General features: G+C 39.4%; 1 protein-coding gene across 2 annotated transcripts in view; it reads left to right on the forward strand.

Annotated features, from left to right (window-relative positions):
- PALLD (palladin, cytoskeletal associated protein) overlaps window positions 1-13,118 on the forward strand; it is a 345,943-nt gene that overhangs the window by 147,233 nt on the left and 185,592 nt on the right. For both annotated transcript variants that reach the window (XM_081135630.1, XM_081135631.1), the window contains 5 exons: window positions 3,914-3,980; window positions 5,233-5,338; window positions 7,818-7,892; window positions 11,972-12,113; window positions 12,497-12,520. In XM_081135630.1, coding sequence (XP_080991756.1) covers window positions 3,914-3,980; window positions 5,233-5,338; window positions 7,818-7,892; window positions 11,972-12,113; window positions 12,497-12,520 — 414 coding nt within the window. The remainder of the gene's footprint in view (window positions 1-3,913; window positions 3,981-5,232; window positions 5,339-7,817; window positions 7,893-11,971; window positions 12,114-12,496; window positions 12,521-13,118) is intronic.

Genomic DNA, 13,118 nt, shown 5'->3' on the forward strand with positions numbered 1-13,118 from the left:
AGATGGCCAAGTGGATATCTGCTTTCATGAAGACGTCTTAGTTCCTGAAGCTGTGTGATTGACATCTAATTTGTTTTCACTCAGAAATTACCGCTTTTTAAAAAATCATGGGAGATATCAGATTGACAGAAATAAAAACAATTAAAACATAGCGATTTCATGAGTATGGGGAAATGGGCATTTTGATATGTTGCTATGTTATACACCTTTCTGGTGAGATGTCTCAAAATGGAAATAATATATCCATTAATAGTGGAATAATAAAATTATGGTGACTCCATGCAAATGAGTTTGAAGCAGCCACTAGAAAATTATAAAGGTACATATTTATGATATATGTATTAAGCATGGGGAAGACAGTAACTGCAGTATGACAGCATTATCATCTTTTAAATATATATTTTATTATTTTTCTGTGTGCACAGGCATAAATTTTAGAAGGATGTGCTCCAAAGTATCTGGGGGGTGGAATTCCAAATGATTTTTTCTTTAATTTTTGCTATTGTGCATTTTATGATTTTTTTTTTCCTGCAAGGCCGTATTAAATTGGGTGAGTTTTAAAAATGGAAAGGGAACACCTTTGAAAGTCAAGACAGGAGGCTCGTTTTTTGTGACACTCGTCCTGCCCTTTATCCCAAGAGTAGAGCAGAGATACCTTCACTCTGCGTGGGAGGCAGCACAGACACGGTCAGCATTTAAGCAGGTAAATATCTGATACACAGACAGATAGTAACTGCAAGGGCAGGAACCTGTGCCTCCTTCAGATTGCAGTCTGCATAAAGTGCTGAACGTGATGGTTTGATAAATACAGAGAAAAATGTTAACCTGAGACAGGCATGGTGTTTCCAGACCAGCAGGTGCAAAGCAGATGACTAAAGGGAGAAGACAGAAGGGGAGAGGACTGCCCCGAGGGGAGGGGAGGGAGCTTGCTGGCACAGATGGGGAGATTTGATCTGCTACCATCTGCAGGAGCTGCTCCGACACCTGAGACAGAAGGTGACATTGAGATTTCACAAGGGTTGGACAGGTGTGCAAAACCTAGCGAATGTATTCTCAGGGGACACCAACCTTTTTGGTCCTTGACTTTGCTCTGAAAATCAGCTGGAAAAAGGTAGCAAAAAAGAATGAAAATGCCTTTCTAAATAGAGGTAATCAGAGGGGATGTTTTAAAAAAGGAGCTAAATACTTGGAGTTATAGGAGAATCAGCTATTTCTCTCCCCAATTTCAGACCATTTTGAGAGTGTCTATGATAAGTCCCATAGGACTTTTGCCAGCCCTCTCCTTAACACTCATGATTCTGGTAAAAATTCCCTCTCTCAGTTTCCATGACTTTCTGATAACTGAGTCTACTGTTTTTCTCTGTTTCCCTGCTCAGCTTCTCCCACCTCCTCATCATGGTTCAAACTTTCTCTTTGCCACCTATTGTAGATGTTTGCTGTTTGTTTTGCTCTGTTTTTCCCCCGCTCCTCCCTCGGTTGGTCCTGCAGTTAATTTCCCAGCCACCACTCAGTGCCTAGATACAAAGTCCAACCGCGTTGGCCCTGGTGTTCCACCCTGTGTTTCTAGACTTGCCTCCCACCATTGCCCCACCTCCCCCAAGACGCTGCTCTTCTCTAGCTGCACAGTCTACTTCCTGGCCCCAAACAAGCTTTGCATTTCCTTGGTCCCATTCATTCATTCATCCTGCCAAAAGTTCAAGGCCTGCCAGGAGCAAGGCATGAAGCTGAGCCCTCGGGGGAATACAGGCACAGCTCGTGGAGGTCAGATGGAATGGGGCACGTCACCGCAGCTTCCTAGTGATGAGACCCTGTGCAAGTTACCTAACCTCTTACTTCTTACTGTAATATAACACCTCTTAGTGAGTTTCATTATTATAATAATTAAATGCTATGAGGTGCCTAGCAGACTGCCGGGTAAATAAGTACTCAAAAATTGGCAGTTCCTTTCCTAACACAACCTCAGTTATCAAAGGCCTTATAATTTTCTAGCAGATGCAATGTTGTAAGTGATGAGAGTGATATAAACAGGAACGCTAGGAGTTCAGAGAAGACAGCACAGAAAAATCACTGGGCTGATCTTAAAAGATAGAATATCAAGAAAAGACTGGGTAGGCATTTCCTACAAGAATGGATACTATACCTAAAGATACGGTCATGGGAAAACACCAAGAAGGAAAAGCCCTTACCAACCATGGATGTTCATTTCTGTTCACCCTACCTAATATTGCTCCCACTGCATTCTCCTGTTCCCAACACCCTACCCTGCTTTGTTTTTTTCATTTCGCTCACCACCATACCATGTATTTATTTACCTTGTCTATCATGTATGTTCTCAGAAGAATGTAATCTCTGCAAAGGCAGGGTGTGTGTGTGTGTGTGTGTGGTATTCCCATTACCTGGCAGGATATACACCAGGGGGCATGTTCAACACTCTGGGCCGGGGTTATGTGATGTGGAAGTTCAGGAGGCTCTAGAAGATAGGAAGATTAATCTGACACAGGCTGAAGACAAATTTGAGAGGGAGGGAGATGGGAAGACCAGATAAGACTCTATCATGGTAGTCCAGGAACTAGGTGAAGAAAGCCTACACTAGGTGGTAGCTATAGATATAAATAGGAAGAGACAGCAAACATTCCAGCAGTTACCTAAACATGATTGTTTCAACATCAATAAAAGGCTGTAAAAGAGTATTACAGTCATGGGAAGGAACACTAGGCAGCCATCCAAGAGAATTAAGTAAATGTAACTATTCAAAAGGTATTCATAGGCAAAAATAACTGATTGCAAAGAGTACATATAGTGTGATTCCATTTGTATAAATATGTACATAAATATATATATGTTGATACATTAAATTTATCTGAAAAACACACACCAGATTGTTAACATACGCAGAATGGCATTGGGGAAGGTACCAAAGGTTTTTTACTACAATATCACACAATTTTATGCTATTTGTTGTTGTTTTTCTATAAACATGTATTATTTTACATTAAAATATTTTAAAAGAAATAATTTAAATAACTCAAGTTATGTAAAGGAAATATCTAGAATATACTTCTAACCACAGTTATTTTAAATGTCACCTAAAATCTCTTGTCATAAAACACACAGCATTAAAATGTAAGTACAGTATGCATTTTAACTAAAAATATGACCCTTAATTTAGAAACACTAATGAGACAAATGAACTTGGGAAGGCATGGTCCAAAATCAGAGACCCTTTTATTCAAGAATGAAGCCACTGTCAGGTTCTAGTTTATCCAAGAGTCAGAAAGTATTTCCTAATTAACGAGTAATGAGGACATTAATAATCCACACCATGAAATCTGGGAGAAGGTTAAAGTTTAAAACCATGAATGTTTTGCCCACAGACACACTCAAATTTATTTCATATTTTATAGGCCATTTAAAAGTATGATTAAGATGGCCAAAGAGATAAAAATGAAATTAATAAAGAAATCTGGCATTAAAAACATGTTGCTTTGAAGAAAGCTTTTCATAGTAGTTCTTTCTTAAAAATAATGATTTTCTGAAGACACAGACCAAGTGAAAATGGTCTGAACCATTTTCTATTTCAAAACAAGGCTCTAGCCATAGCTGGTTTGGCTCAGTGGTGAGAGCGCTGGTCCACGAACTGAAGGGTCTCGGGTTTGATTCTGGTCAAGGGCACCAATCCATATGTCTCTCTCACATCGATGTTCCTCTCTCACTCTTTTTCTCTCTCTCTCTTCCCTCCCCCCAACTCTCTCTGAAAAGCAATGGAAAAAATATCCTCAGGTGGAGATTAAAAAATAATAATAATAATAAATAAGACTATATGTTATTGTTTTGAAATAAAGAATATTACTCTTTGAAGCAATTATAGATACTGCTTACATCTTAACTTTATTATTATTTTTAACTCTTTTAGGCGCCAGTTCAACAGATTCTGACAGTGAAAGTTTAGCTTTCATATCGAAACCTGGAGCTATGCCACAGTAAGTGCCTCTGGTTTCATCAGTTCTATAGCAGTGAATGTCAGCAGAATTGTTGGGGTAGGAAGCCACACGTGTTGTGTTTTCAAGGAAACAGTCAACTGTTGTCAATCAAAGATCAAATACTTGAACTTGGAACATAATTTTTAACTTATGAATTTGAACTTTGAAGTCTGCATTTCATCATCAATATGCCAAAATCTAACCATATATAATGTTAGTTTCAAAGACAACTAACCAGTTATAAATTTATGAAAAGAACAGTCATGTTGAGAGAGAATTTATTAAATCGCTACTAAAAGTAAGTGAGGATCAATGTATTTATATAAGTTGGAAAATATCTCATTAGGCCAGCAATGTGTTTCCATTTAAATAAAGTCTATTTCTAGTTAGATCTTGTCATGAAAATCTCACAATTTAGTTCTTCCTACAAAGATGTATGGATTGTTAGTAAAATGTTAATATCTTAATTATTTTGCAAAAATTAAATAAAATCTGCCAGAATTTTGTAGAAAACTCTGTGACTATTAAGACTCTGTTAATAAGTTATCTTGATCTGCTGGTATATACATAACAATTATGCTTATTCAGCATCAAATAGTCACCAAATATAAATGCTAAAGGGACTTTAATAAGATCATATATGTACTCTACCACCTCTCATTTCAGAGAAGACTCAAGTTTAGTGAAGTTACATGACTGGCTTGGGATTCCACAGCCAATGACTTAATAAAACTGGGTCTAGAAACCAATTCTTTACCTTTGTCCACACCTCAGTAACTCTTATGCACTAAAAAAAGATAAAAATTTCAAGGCACTCTCAACTTCACAAAATTAGAACCAGAACAAAGAACAGCTGCTAGACTTAAAATAAACAACCAAAACTTTGAATTAAATATAGAACCCTAACCCCAAAGATTTCAAATATCTTCTTACTGCTAAAGATTAGACTTTTTCTAAGTATTTTCTATTCTCTTAGGATTTTCACGTTCAGTACCTTAGCTTCACTGATAATGGCTATTTTTCTTTTACCCGTGTGTTTATTATGCTAATATCTGTAAGGTTCATTCTGTGCATATACTGGCCACGGCTATTCTAACCGGTCCTATTTCTGAAGCATTTAACCGCTAAAGTGGATTAAGTACACACACACACACACAAAACAAAACAACTGGGCCATTCTGTGGAAATGCTTTAAAGAATAATTGCTGCTTTAGAATAATTCTGACAGAGCACTTGCCTCCCTATTTTCCAGAGCTCAGAAGAAAACAACTTCCGTTTCCCTGACCATAGGATCATCGTCTCCAAAGGCAGGAGTGACCACAGCTGTGATCCAGCCGTTGTCTGTCCCTGTTCAACAGGTAAGTGTGCCTCGGACCAGACCCACAGGGACTGAAATTCACCAGCAGACTTCTTGGTTTAAAGAATATAGCTTTAATTTTACTAGCCTACTCCCTTGAAATAATTTCTAAGTCGAAATACAACTGGGAGAAAAGAAAATGGTAGGTAAAGTTCTTCCGTTTAATCCACTAAAAATAATCTTGAATCAAAGCCACACCACCAGTCAGTCAACATCTGTATTTCCTTTGGGAACTTCCCTTTTTCACAGCCAATAATCTGGTAAAATATCTGTTTTATCTATGACTAGTTGATTATTCCCCCACACATGTGCTCTCTTCCATTTAGCCAAATTTATTATCTCATCTAAACAAATGAGAAGACAAGAGAAGTCTACATACCAACGAAACTATTCTCATCCTCTAAACACCAAACAGATAATAAAAAGAATTAAAGTTCCTTGACTTCGCCATGCATTTTTATCTTGCTTTTATTTTGCTGTAAGGCTACTTTACCCAAGAAAGAACAACAATATTAACTACTGGAAAGAAACTGCCGTGAGTTTACTTTGCAAACACAAACAAAACGAATTTTTTTAAGTAATAATATTAAGATATAAATATCTCTAAATCAAATACATGCTCCTGTGCCTTTGTGCTGTGATGAGTATCTTTAAATACAACACACACAAAAGGCTTCCCCAGCACCCTTGAACTGTAAACTCATCCCTTATTGTATGTTTTGTGAGCATTACCACGCCCTCTCTCTATCGAGCACTCGTAGATATTTTAGTAATTATAGGTGTGTGTCATATACTCTGTGATATGTAGAATATGCAGACAGTAGAGAAAATACATTTGAGTTCATAAACATGAGAAGAACCAACCAGTATGAGTTACTTGGAGGTGGCATATATAGTAGGTATTTCCTTTAAACCCCTAAGCTAGAATGGAATTTATAGAAATATTTCTGATTAAATCAGTGGATTTCTTTTTGATGTTTGATATTTATGTACTGATAAGTAATGGATGCTTAGCACTGTGCAAGGCTTTTCACAACAGAAAAAAATACATACCACCAGCTCCATTCCCAATTTATAAACTGTGCGTGGGAAACGGGAAATACACACGTGAAACACATCCCGAATGCGGTGGACTGTTTTAAGATGTAACACAGAAGCCTAAAAGCAGGAAGACACACATGCATCCAGATGTGTAAATATCATAATAATGTCAGCAGTACATGTTTGAAAATGTATCTTTATTAGCAGTACATTTTTTAAATGGTTTACATTTTACAGGAGCACTGAATGGAAGGTAATATATCGCATTTGTACAGTTGGGAGAATGAAGTGCTCAGAGAAACTCCATTGCTTTATTGTAGGCAAGGTGACCTAAAGGTTAACGCCCTGGGTTCATACGGCCTGGGTTTGAATGCCAGTTCTACCACGTACTACCTAAAGGACCCTGAACAAGTAATATAACCTTTCTATGCCTTTTTATTTTTTCATCTGTAAAATGAAGATAATGTCATATATCTCAAAGGATTATCACAAGGATTCATTGAGCTAATTTCCATATAACACTTAGAACAATGCCTGGCACAGACTAAATACTGGATCAGTGTTCAGATATTCTCTGGACATAAAAAGACAGTGAAAAGTGAGACCCAGGCCTTCTGAATAAATAACAACCCTACATAAAGTCTTACAAGGATAGTGAATAAGACTCATTACCACCACCCTAGCATCTCTGCCACTCTGCCAACATTTTTTGATGATGTCCTGTGGCATATGTGGACACATAATATCAGATCACTACCACCTTAGGTTAAAAAACTAGTAACCACCTATATAGAAGTGAAGAAACCCAGAGCATTTGAAAATACATGACTGTACACAAAGAAATATTTTCCATTCACTACTCGGAAATCCTTATATTTTTCCCAAAGTGAGTATCATTCAGAAAGTGTTTCAGCACCTTTGTTTTCTGCACATCAAGGGAAAAAAAAGAATATATTCCTTTTTTCTTCCTTTCCTCTAATCCCTACCTATATCAAAAAAGAACACAAGTTAAAAATAAGATCGATTGATGTTTGATCATTTATCCCCCACTGCCAGTAACTTGTACTTTTTCTTCAATGAATCCAGACTATATTAGAAAAATAAAATATAATGTCTGGGAGAGCTTTTAAAAAGACTCCTATGGAAGTCCCCCCCACAGAAACCCGTTTGGTAAGAGCATTTAAAAGTTCGGGATCCCCAAGGAGCCAGGGGACTTTTGTCTTGAATATCCTTTTGAACAGAGAAGAGTAACAGATGTGCGGTGAGGAAGCAGACAGTGTCTGTGCTGTAAGAGCAGATCAACAGAATGATATATGGAGAGACTTTCATTCACTCGGTTCATTCATGTGCAGCGACCTTAATAATGAGAGGTTTCTTTAGCCCATCTTTTCAGCCGTTTATATATTTAGAATCTGATCCATGTGTCTCTGCTTTTCCAGGTTCACAGTCCAACGTCGTATCTCTGCAGACCCGATGGAACCACTTCTGCCTACTTTCCTCCTGTTTTTACAAAGGTCTGACATCTGCAAGTCTCATTCTCTGTATTTGCTTTGGTGCTTAAGTTCCACTCACATGTGGCTTTGTGTAGCAGCCTTTAAAAAGTAAAGGAACAGATCAGTAGATTGGTCATTGTGGCTACCTTTGGGACTCGGTAGATATTTATTGAACGATGGCTATGTGACTGTAATCTCGTGAAGGGTCGGAGAAATGTGGACATGGTCAGTGGCCAGATAGAGGTCCAAGTAGAGTGGGAAAGCCAAGACAGACAAAATAAGACAAAATTCTGTCTAGCATATTGCTTGGGAAAACCAGCAAGCTTTATAGAAATGTTACAAAAATGACTGATTTTCAGTTTGTTCTAAGGTGGTGTTTTGCATTGCCAAGCTCAATGACATTCATTTCATCAGACAACTGCTCAACTCAAAAATGGTTCCACATAGCATTTCTTCACCCTCCCCCCCCCCCCCCCACCTTAAATGGAAAGATAACACCATGCCTGTGGAGTGGTAAATTGTAAAGAAGGCATGGCTTCCAGAGTAATCTATAAATGTAATGCAAATTTAGCTGAAATTCCAGTGAGTTTCTTGTATTTATTTGTTTAATACTGAATTTGGCAATTTGATTCTAAAAGTTTAGCAGAAGAAAAAAATAGCTATAAATAGCCAAGACACTCCTATAGAAGAAAAATAAGGTGGTGTTAGGGAAGGGGTGGGATTTGTCCTCTGAGACATCACAACTTCCTAAATGGGTACTATTAGGATCCTGTGGAGCTGGCACAGGCCAGACAATTTGACGAGTGGTCAGAATAGAGCCCACTCCAGTACCTGCAGAAACCTGCAGACCGCTGTGTAAAGAATGGATTCTTCAGCAGAGGTGAAAAATATTGAATTAGATTTTTCCCTTACACTTTTCACAAAACTCAGTTCCAGGTAAACTAAAGACAAATGGGACAAGCAAATCTATAAAACTTCTCTGAGGCTGTAGAGAACATTTTCATTTTCTTCGTGTAAGGAGTGATTTTTTTCCTCCTAAGCCAGCCTGTACCCAGCTTTATTAAAATTTTTTTCATAAACAGACCATTTACTGTAGGACACGGACAACAAATGATAATAGCTGGCAACAACTTTGAAAAAGTCCTCTCCTGGATAAACTACCAAAAAAAAAAAAGGTCGTATAAACCAATGTCCCTGTAAACAGCCAATGAAGTTGTCCTTTGACACTCAGAGCAGGAAACGTTTGCAGAGGGGTAGACGTTCACATTTATATGTAGCCTAAGAGCTTCCCACAAGCTGCTTTACGAGGCCATCACCAGAAAGTCCATGTTCCCTAATGTATTATTATTGCCTGGGACACAGTTGATTTGGGGGGTGTCAGGGCCCAACACACCTCTTGGTTTAAGCAAACAAAGTCCATGCTGGTGGCATCAGGGGAAGAAAGGAGATTGTAAGAGTTTGCTTTCCTTCGCCACAGTGGCCTGGTGTGTGGAAATGCTACAGAATTCCTCCTGGGCCCTGGGAGAAATCCTCCAACACTAGACACAAAACCGTGTTTTGTGCAGTCCAGGCCCTGAGACATAGACGTTCTATTAGTGGTGTTTCCCCCTTTCCCAAAAGAGAACCATGCAGCATTCTATGTTCGCTTAATGAAAAGAAAAGAAAAACAAAATTCTACATTTTTATTAAGGTTGATTTTTTAAAACTCTCAAACTGTAGAGTGGCGGGAAGCTCAGAGCACCCCTCCCTGGGCATCTCCAGGGACTCCACTTCCCGCGTCTGGACTGTGGACCATCTGTTTTCTGCACCGTAGTTTCCTTCCTCATTTGTATCTGCTTTTCTTTCCCTTTCCCCCTTTCCCCCTTTCCCTTTGTGCAGTGTCTCTCCCTGCTTTGCAGGGTTCCTCATGGGCCTGGGCTGTGATGATCGGAGAGGCAGGTTTAGAAAATAAATCTCCCTATCTCTGTAACTCAAGCTGGCCTTTGTTTTGTTGACTGTAGCATCTTCTTTGGCCTTTCCCTTGGGCATGATGGTTGGCAGTGGATGGCAGGTGGGTTTTGCCAGCTGAAGGGGGGCAGCTCCTTCTATTTTCCTGTACTACTCTGGGAAATGTTCCCCGGTTTCACAGCCAGAGCCTCTGCCTGCGGGCCACTGGGCTTAGCTGAAGCCACAGAACTGGTGTGGGCTGTGGGACTGTGAGTAGCAGGGACACACGTGAGGCCAGGAGAGAAACTAGGTCCTTGTGGCATTTCTTCCCAAATAGTTAGACCCCTCTAAGGAATCACAGTACCTCGTGGATTTGATGTATGTCCAGTGGTGCCCTATATGGACCCTAAACACCCAGGGAACCCAAATTCTACCCTGAATGGAAGATCCAGATTGCCAAGTGCAACTTCTAAAGGTTGGCTCTCTGTCTCCCTCAGGGCTCCTCTTTACGTTCCTGCAAGTTCTCCTAATGGCTAACTATGTTTAGCTGGGGTTTTTGCCAAGATAAAAACGTTTGCTCCAGGAGGAGCCAAATTGTAATCTTGGAATAACTATGGCGTTTTGACTGCCTAAGGTCTTTGGCATCCACCCGTTTCCTACATCTCTGACTTTCTAATGTTCGAACAACACACACAATCCTAGGAATAAATCAGCGTCTCCTTTGGTGTCCGTGAGCTCACACATGAAAAATATTTGTGTACCGTTTGTAATCTACCGTGAATGGCTTCCTGGACAAGCCTAGAAGCATGTAATAATTAATCCACACAAGCTGAGCCCCATGAGCGACATTTTCCTGCTATGATCCACTCAATTAGCTCTTTCTGGACCCAATCAGAAAGTAAAAGTTAATTTAAAACCAGAGATTTTCTACAATTAAAAATCAGGTAAGAGAAAGAATGCAATCAGACATAGTTAATAATCTTAACATTTTCACTTGAAGACATACTTAACCACCAAAATGCTTATCCAATGCCTTCTCAGATGTCACATTAGACTTTTTCAGTTCTTTTGCCAACAGCATGACTTTTAGAATTTCCATAGCGCTTTAGCACCAAAGACCATTTGCTACAGGATATGTTTTTCCCAGCACACGATTTGTTGTGTTTTTAGATAATTTAAAAACAAAACAAAACCAAAACAAACAAAAAACCAAAACACACACTTCCTAATGTGACTTTGTTTGCTTTTGGTCTATGTATAGGTGAATTACTTTATTGTATTTGAATTATATTAAGGGTTCTGCGTACCCTATTTCAGAGTCAATGCTCCTATAGTCAGAAGTTTAAATAGTCAAAAATGTAAGTAGTCCCCATTGCTAAGTAACACTGGCGGAGAAAGGTTGAGAAGGGGACATATGTAAGGGAAATACTAATCTTTTGATATTTAATAACACATCTAAAAGCTGTACCTCTTTGTATCTATGAAGACAAGTTAATTTCTAATCTGTTGGATTGTAAAAATTTATTGGTCTGGAGTTGGAGTGGGGGGAGAGCAGCAAGGGGAATAGCAAGCAGGGAGGAAATGCAGATCAAGAAAAGGGCCGCATTTTTAAAATTTTTACTCAGCACGTCAAAATGAGAAAATACCAGAAACCCCAATCTTAATAAACCTGACACAGGGAACCAGTTGGGGGGGCGGTACATGAAAAGGCTGGAGTATGGGACAACAAATGTGTGTCTTTTTTTTCATCCTGTCTGGTTTTCATAGGAATCTGCATTCATATGGTGTGTAATTGTTTTAAGAAGTTTGCATTCCACCAGCTTACTCTTAAATGTAGATAAAGAAAGGCAACAGCTGTTACTGTAAAATTCCGTAAGTACAAAAAGAGGCAATATGTTTGCAGGCAGGTGCAGCGTTTCTGCAGGCCCAGTGGTAAGCCCCGCTCATTTCATTACACGGCGATTATGACAAGCTGGCGACAACGAACGGGTTTCAAGGTGTTTATCTTCATCTGAGTCAGCGATCCTTCTTTTATGATGCCAGTTTTGCTTTCTCTCTCTCTCTCTCTCTCTCTCTCTCTCTCTCTCTCTGAGATTTGGAAGTTTTATTCTCTGTTGTGAGATCGTGTAAGAACACACCAAAGCCTGATGGGCAGTGTGTTTCTTGAATTCCAGGAACTGCAAAACATCGCGGCGTCTGAGGGCCAGGTGGTGGTGCTGGAGTGCCGGGTTCGAGGAGCACCCCCTCTGCAGGTCAAGTGGTTCCGACAAGGGAGTGAAATCCAGGACTCCCCAGACTTCCGAATTCTACAGAAAAGTAAGGGAAGCTGCCCCTTCTCCCAAATCCAACCATCGTCTCCTCTCAGGCTTCAGGAAAAGCAACAAGGGTTTAGCCATTTGGATGAATTGATTTCTGTTTTCAAAGAGGCCTACAAGCTCCTATAAGACCTCCTGGGCACTGCAGTTTAAGTAACTCCCTAGTACTCCCTAGTGTAAGCTGTTACTGGGATTCGAGTTTTTGTATTTGTAGAAATAGAAATTGATCTATCGCTTGATCGCTTTGGTGTTAGGGAGTTTGTCTGACATTTCGGCAGACATGCCCTAGACAAGGCAGTAGGAAAAGAGAGGTAGGTTTATTATTAATGGAACCCTATTCTAATACAACATTTTTATTTACTTTTTTCCTCATGTGGCAAACAGAACCCAGATCTACCGCTGAACCTGGTAAGAAGCTTTTTCTTTTCTTTTTTCCTTTGGTAATGTATCTTTGGGGTTTCAATAGTTCTTTGTTTCTGTTTCAAAGCCATAAGCAGTTCCCTGGAAATGTGAAACCCCCTTAAAGACAATATCTTCTTTATCGTGGGGTCTGTACACTGCATTTTACATCAACTTCTTTATTAGTAAAACATTAAGTTCCATTCAGACAAGAAGGTCAAGCTCAGTGACTTAAGGCTTTTTAAAATATAGTCTTTTATACTCCAAAAGCCAACCAAGCTAATGATGAAAAAACATCCTCCTAAAATTCCAGTAGACGAGAGCAGTCTGCTGCATACTTCTGCTGACCAAAGCCCACGAGCAACCAGACTCCCCGGCGTAGAGATGTGTCTCGCATGAGAGTAGCCCCAAGATAGAAGCAACACTGACTGCCAGGCATTTCTCATTTATGTGCCCCAAGCCGTAAAATTTTATTACCCTACAAGCAGGAAGAAAGTCATCTTAACCTAGCATCTCGCTTAATTACCGGGTCATTTGACCTCATCAGAGTGCTATGTTAACCAGAAGCATTGGGTCCAACTTTTCTGTTGCCTCAAACTTTTTATAT

The sequence above is a fragment of the Miniopterus schreibersii genome (assembly GCF_964146895.1).
Source record: "Miniopterus schreibersii genome assembly, chromosome: 4".
NCBI classification, from domain to species: domain Eukaryota; kingdom Metazoa; phylum Chordata; class Mammalia; order Chiroptera; family Miniopteridae; genus Miniopterus; species Miniopterus schreibersii.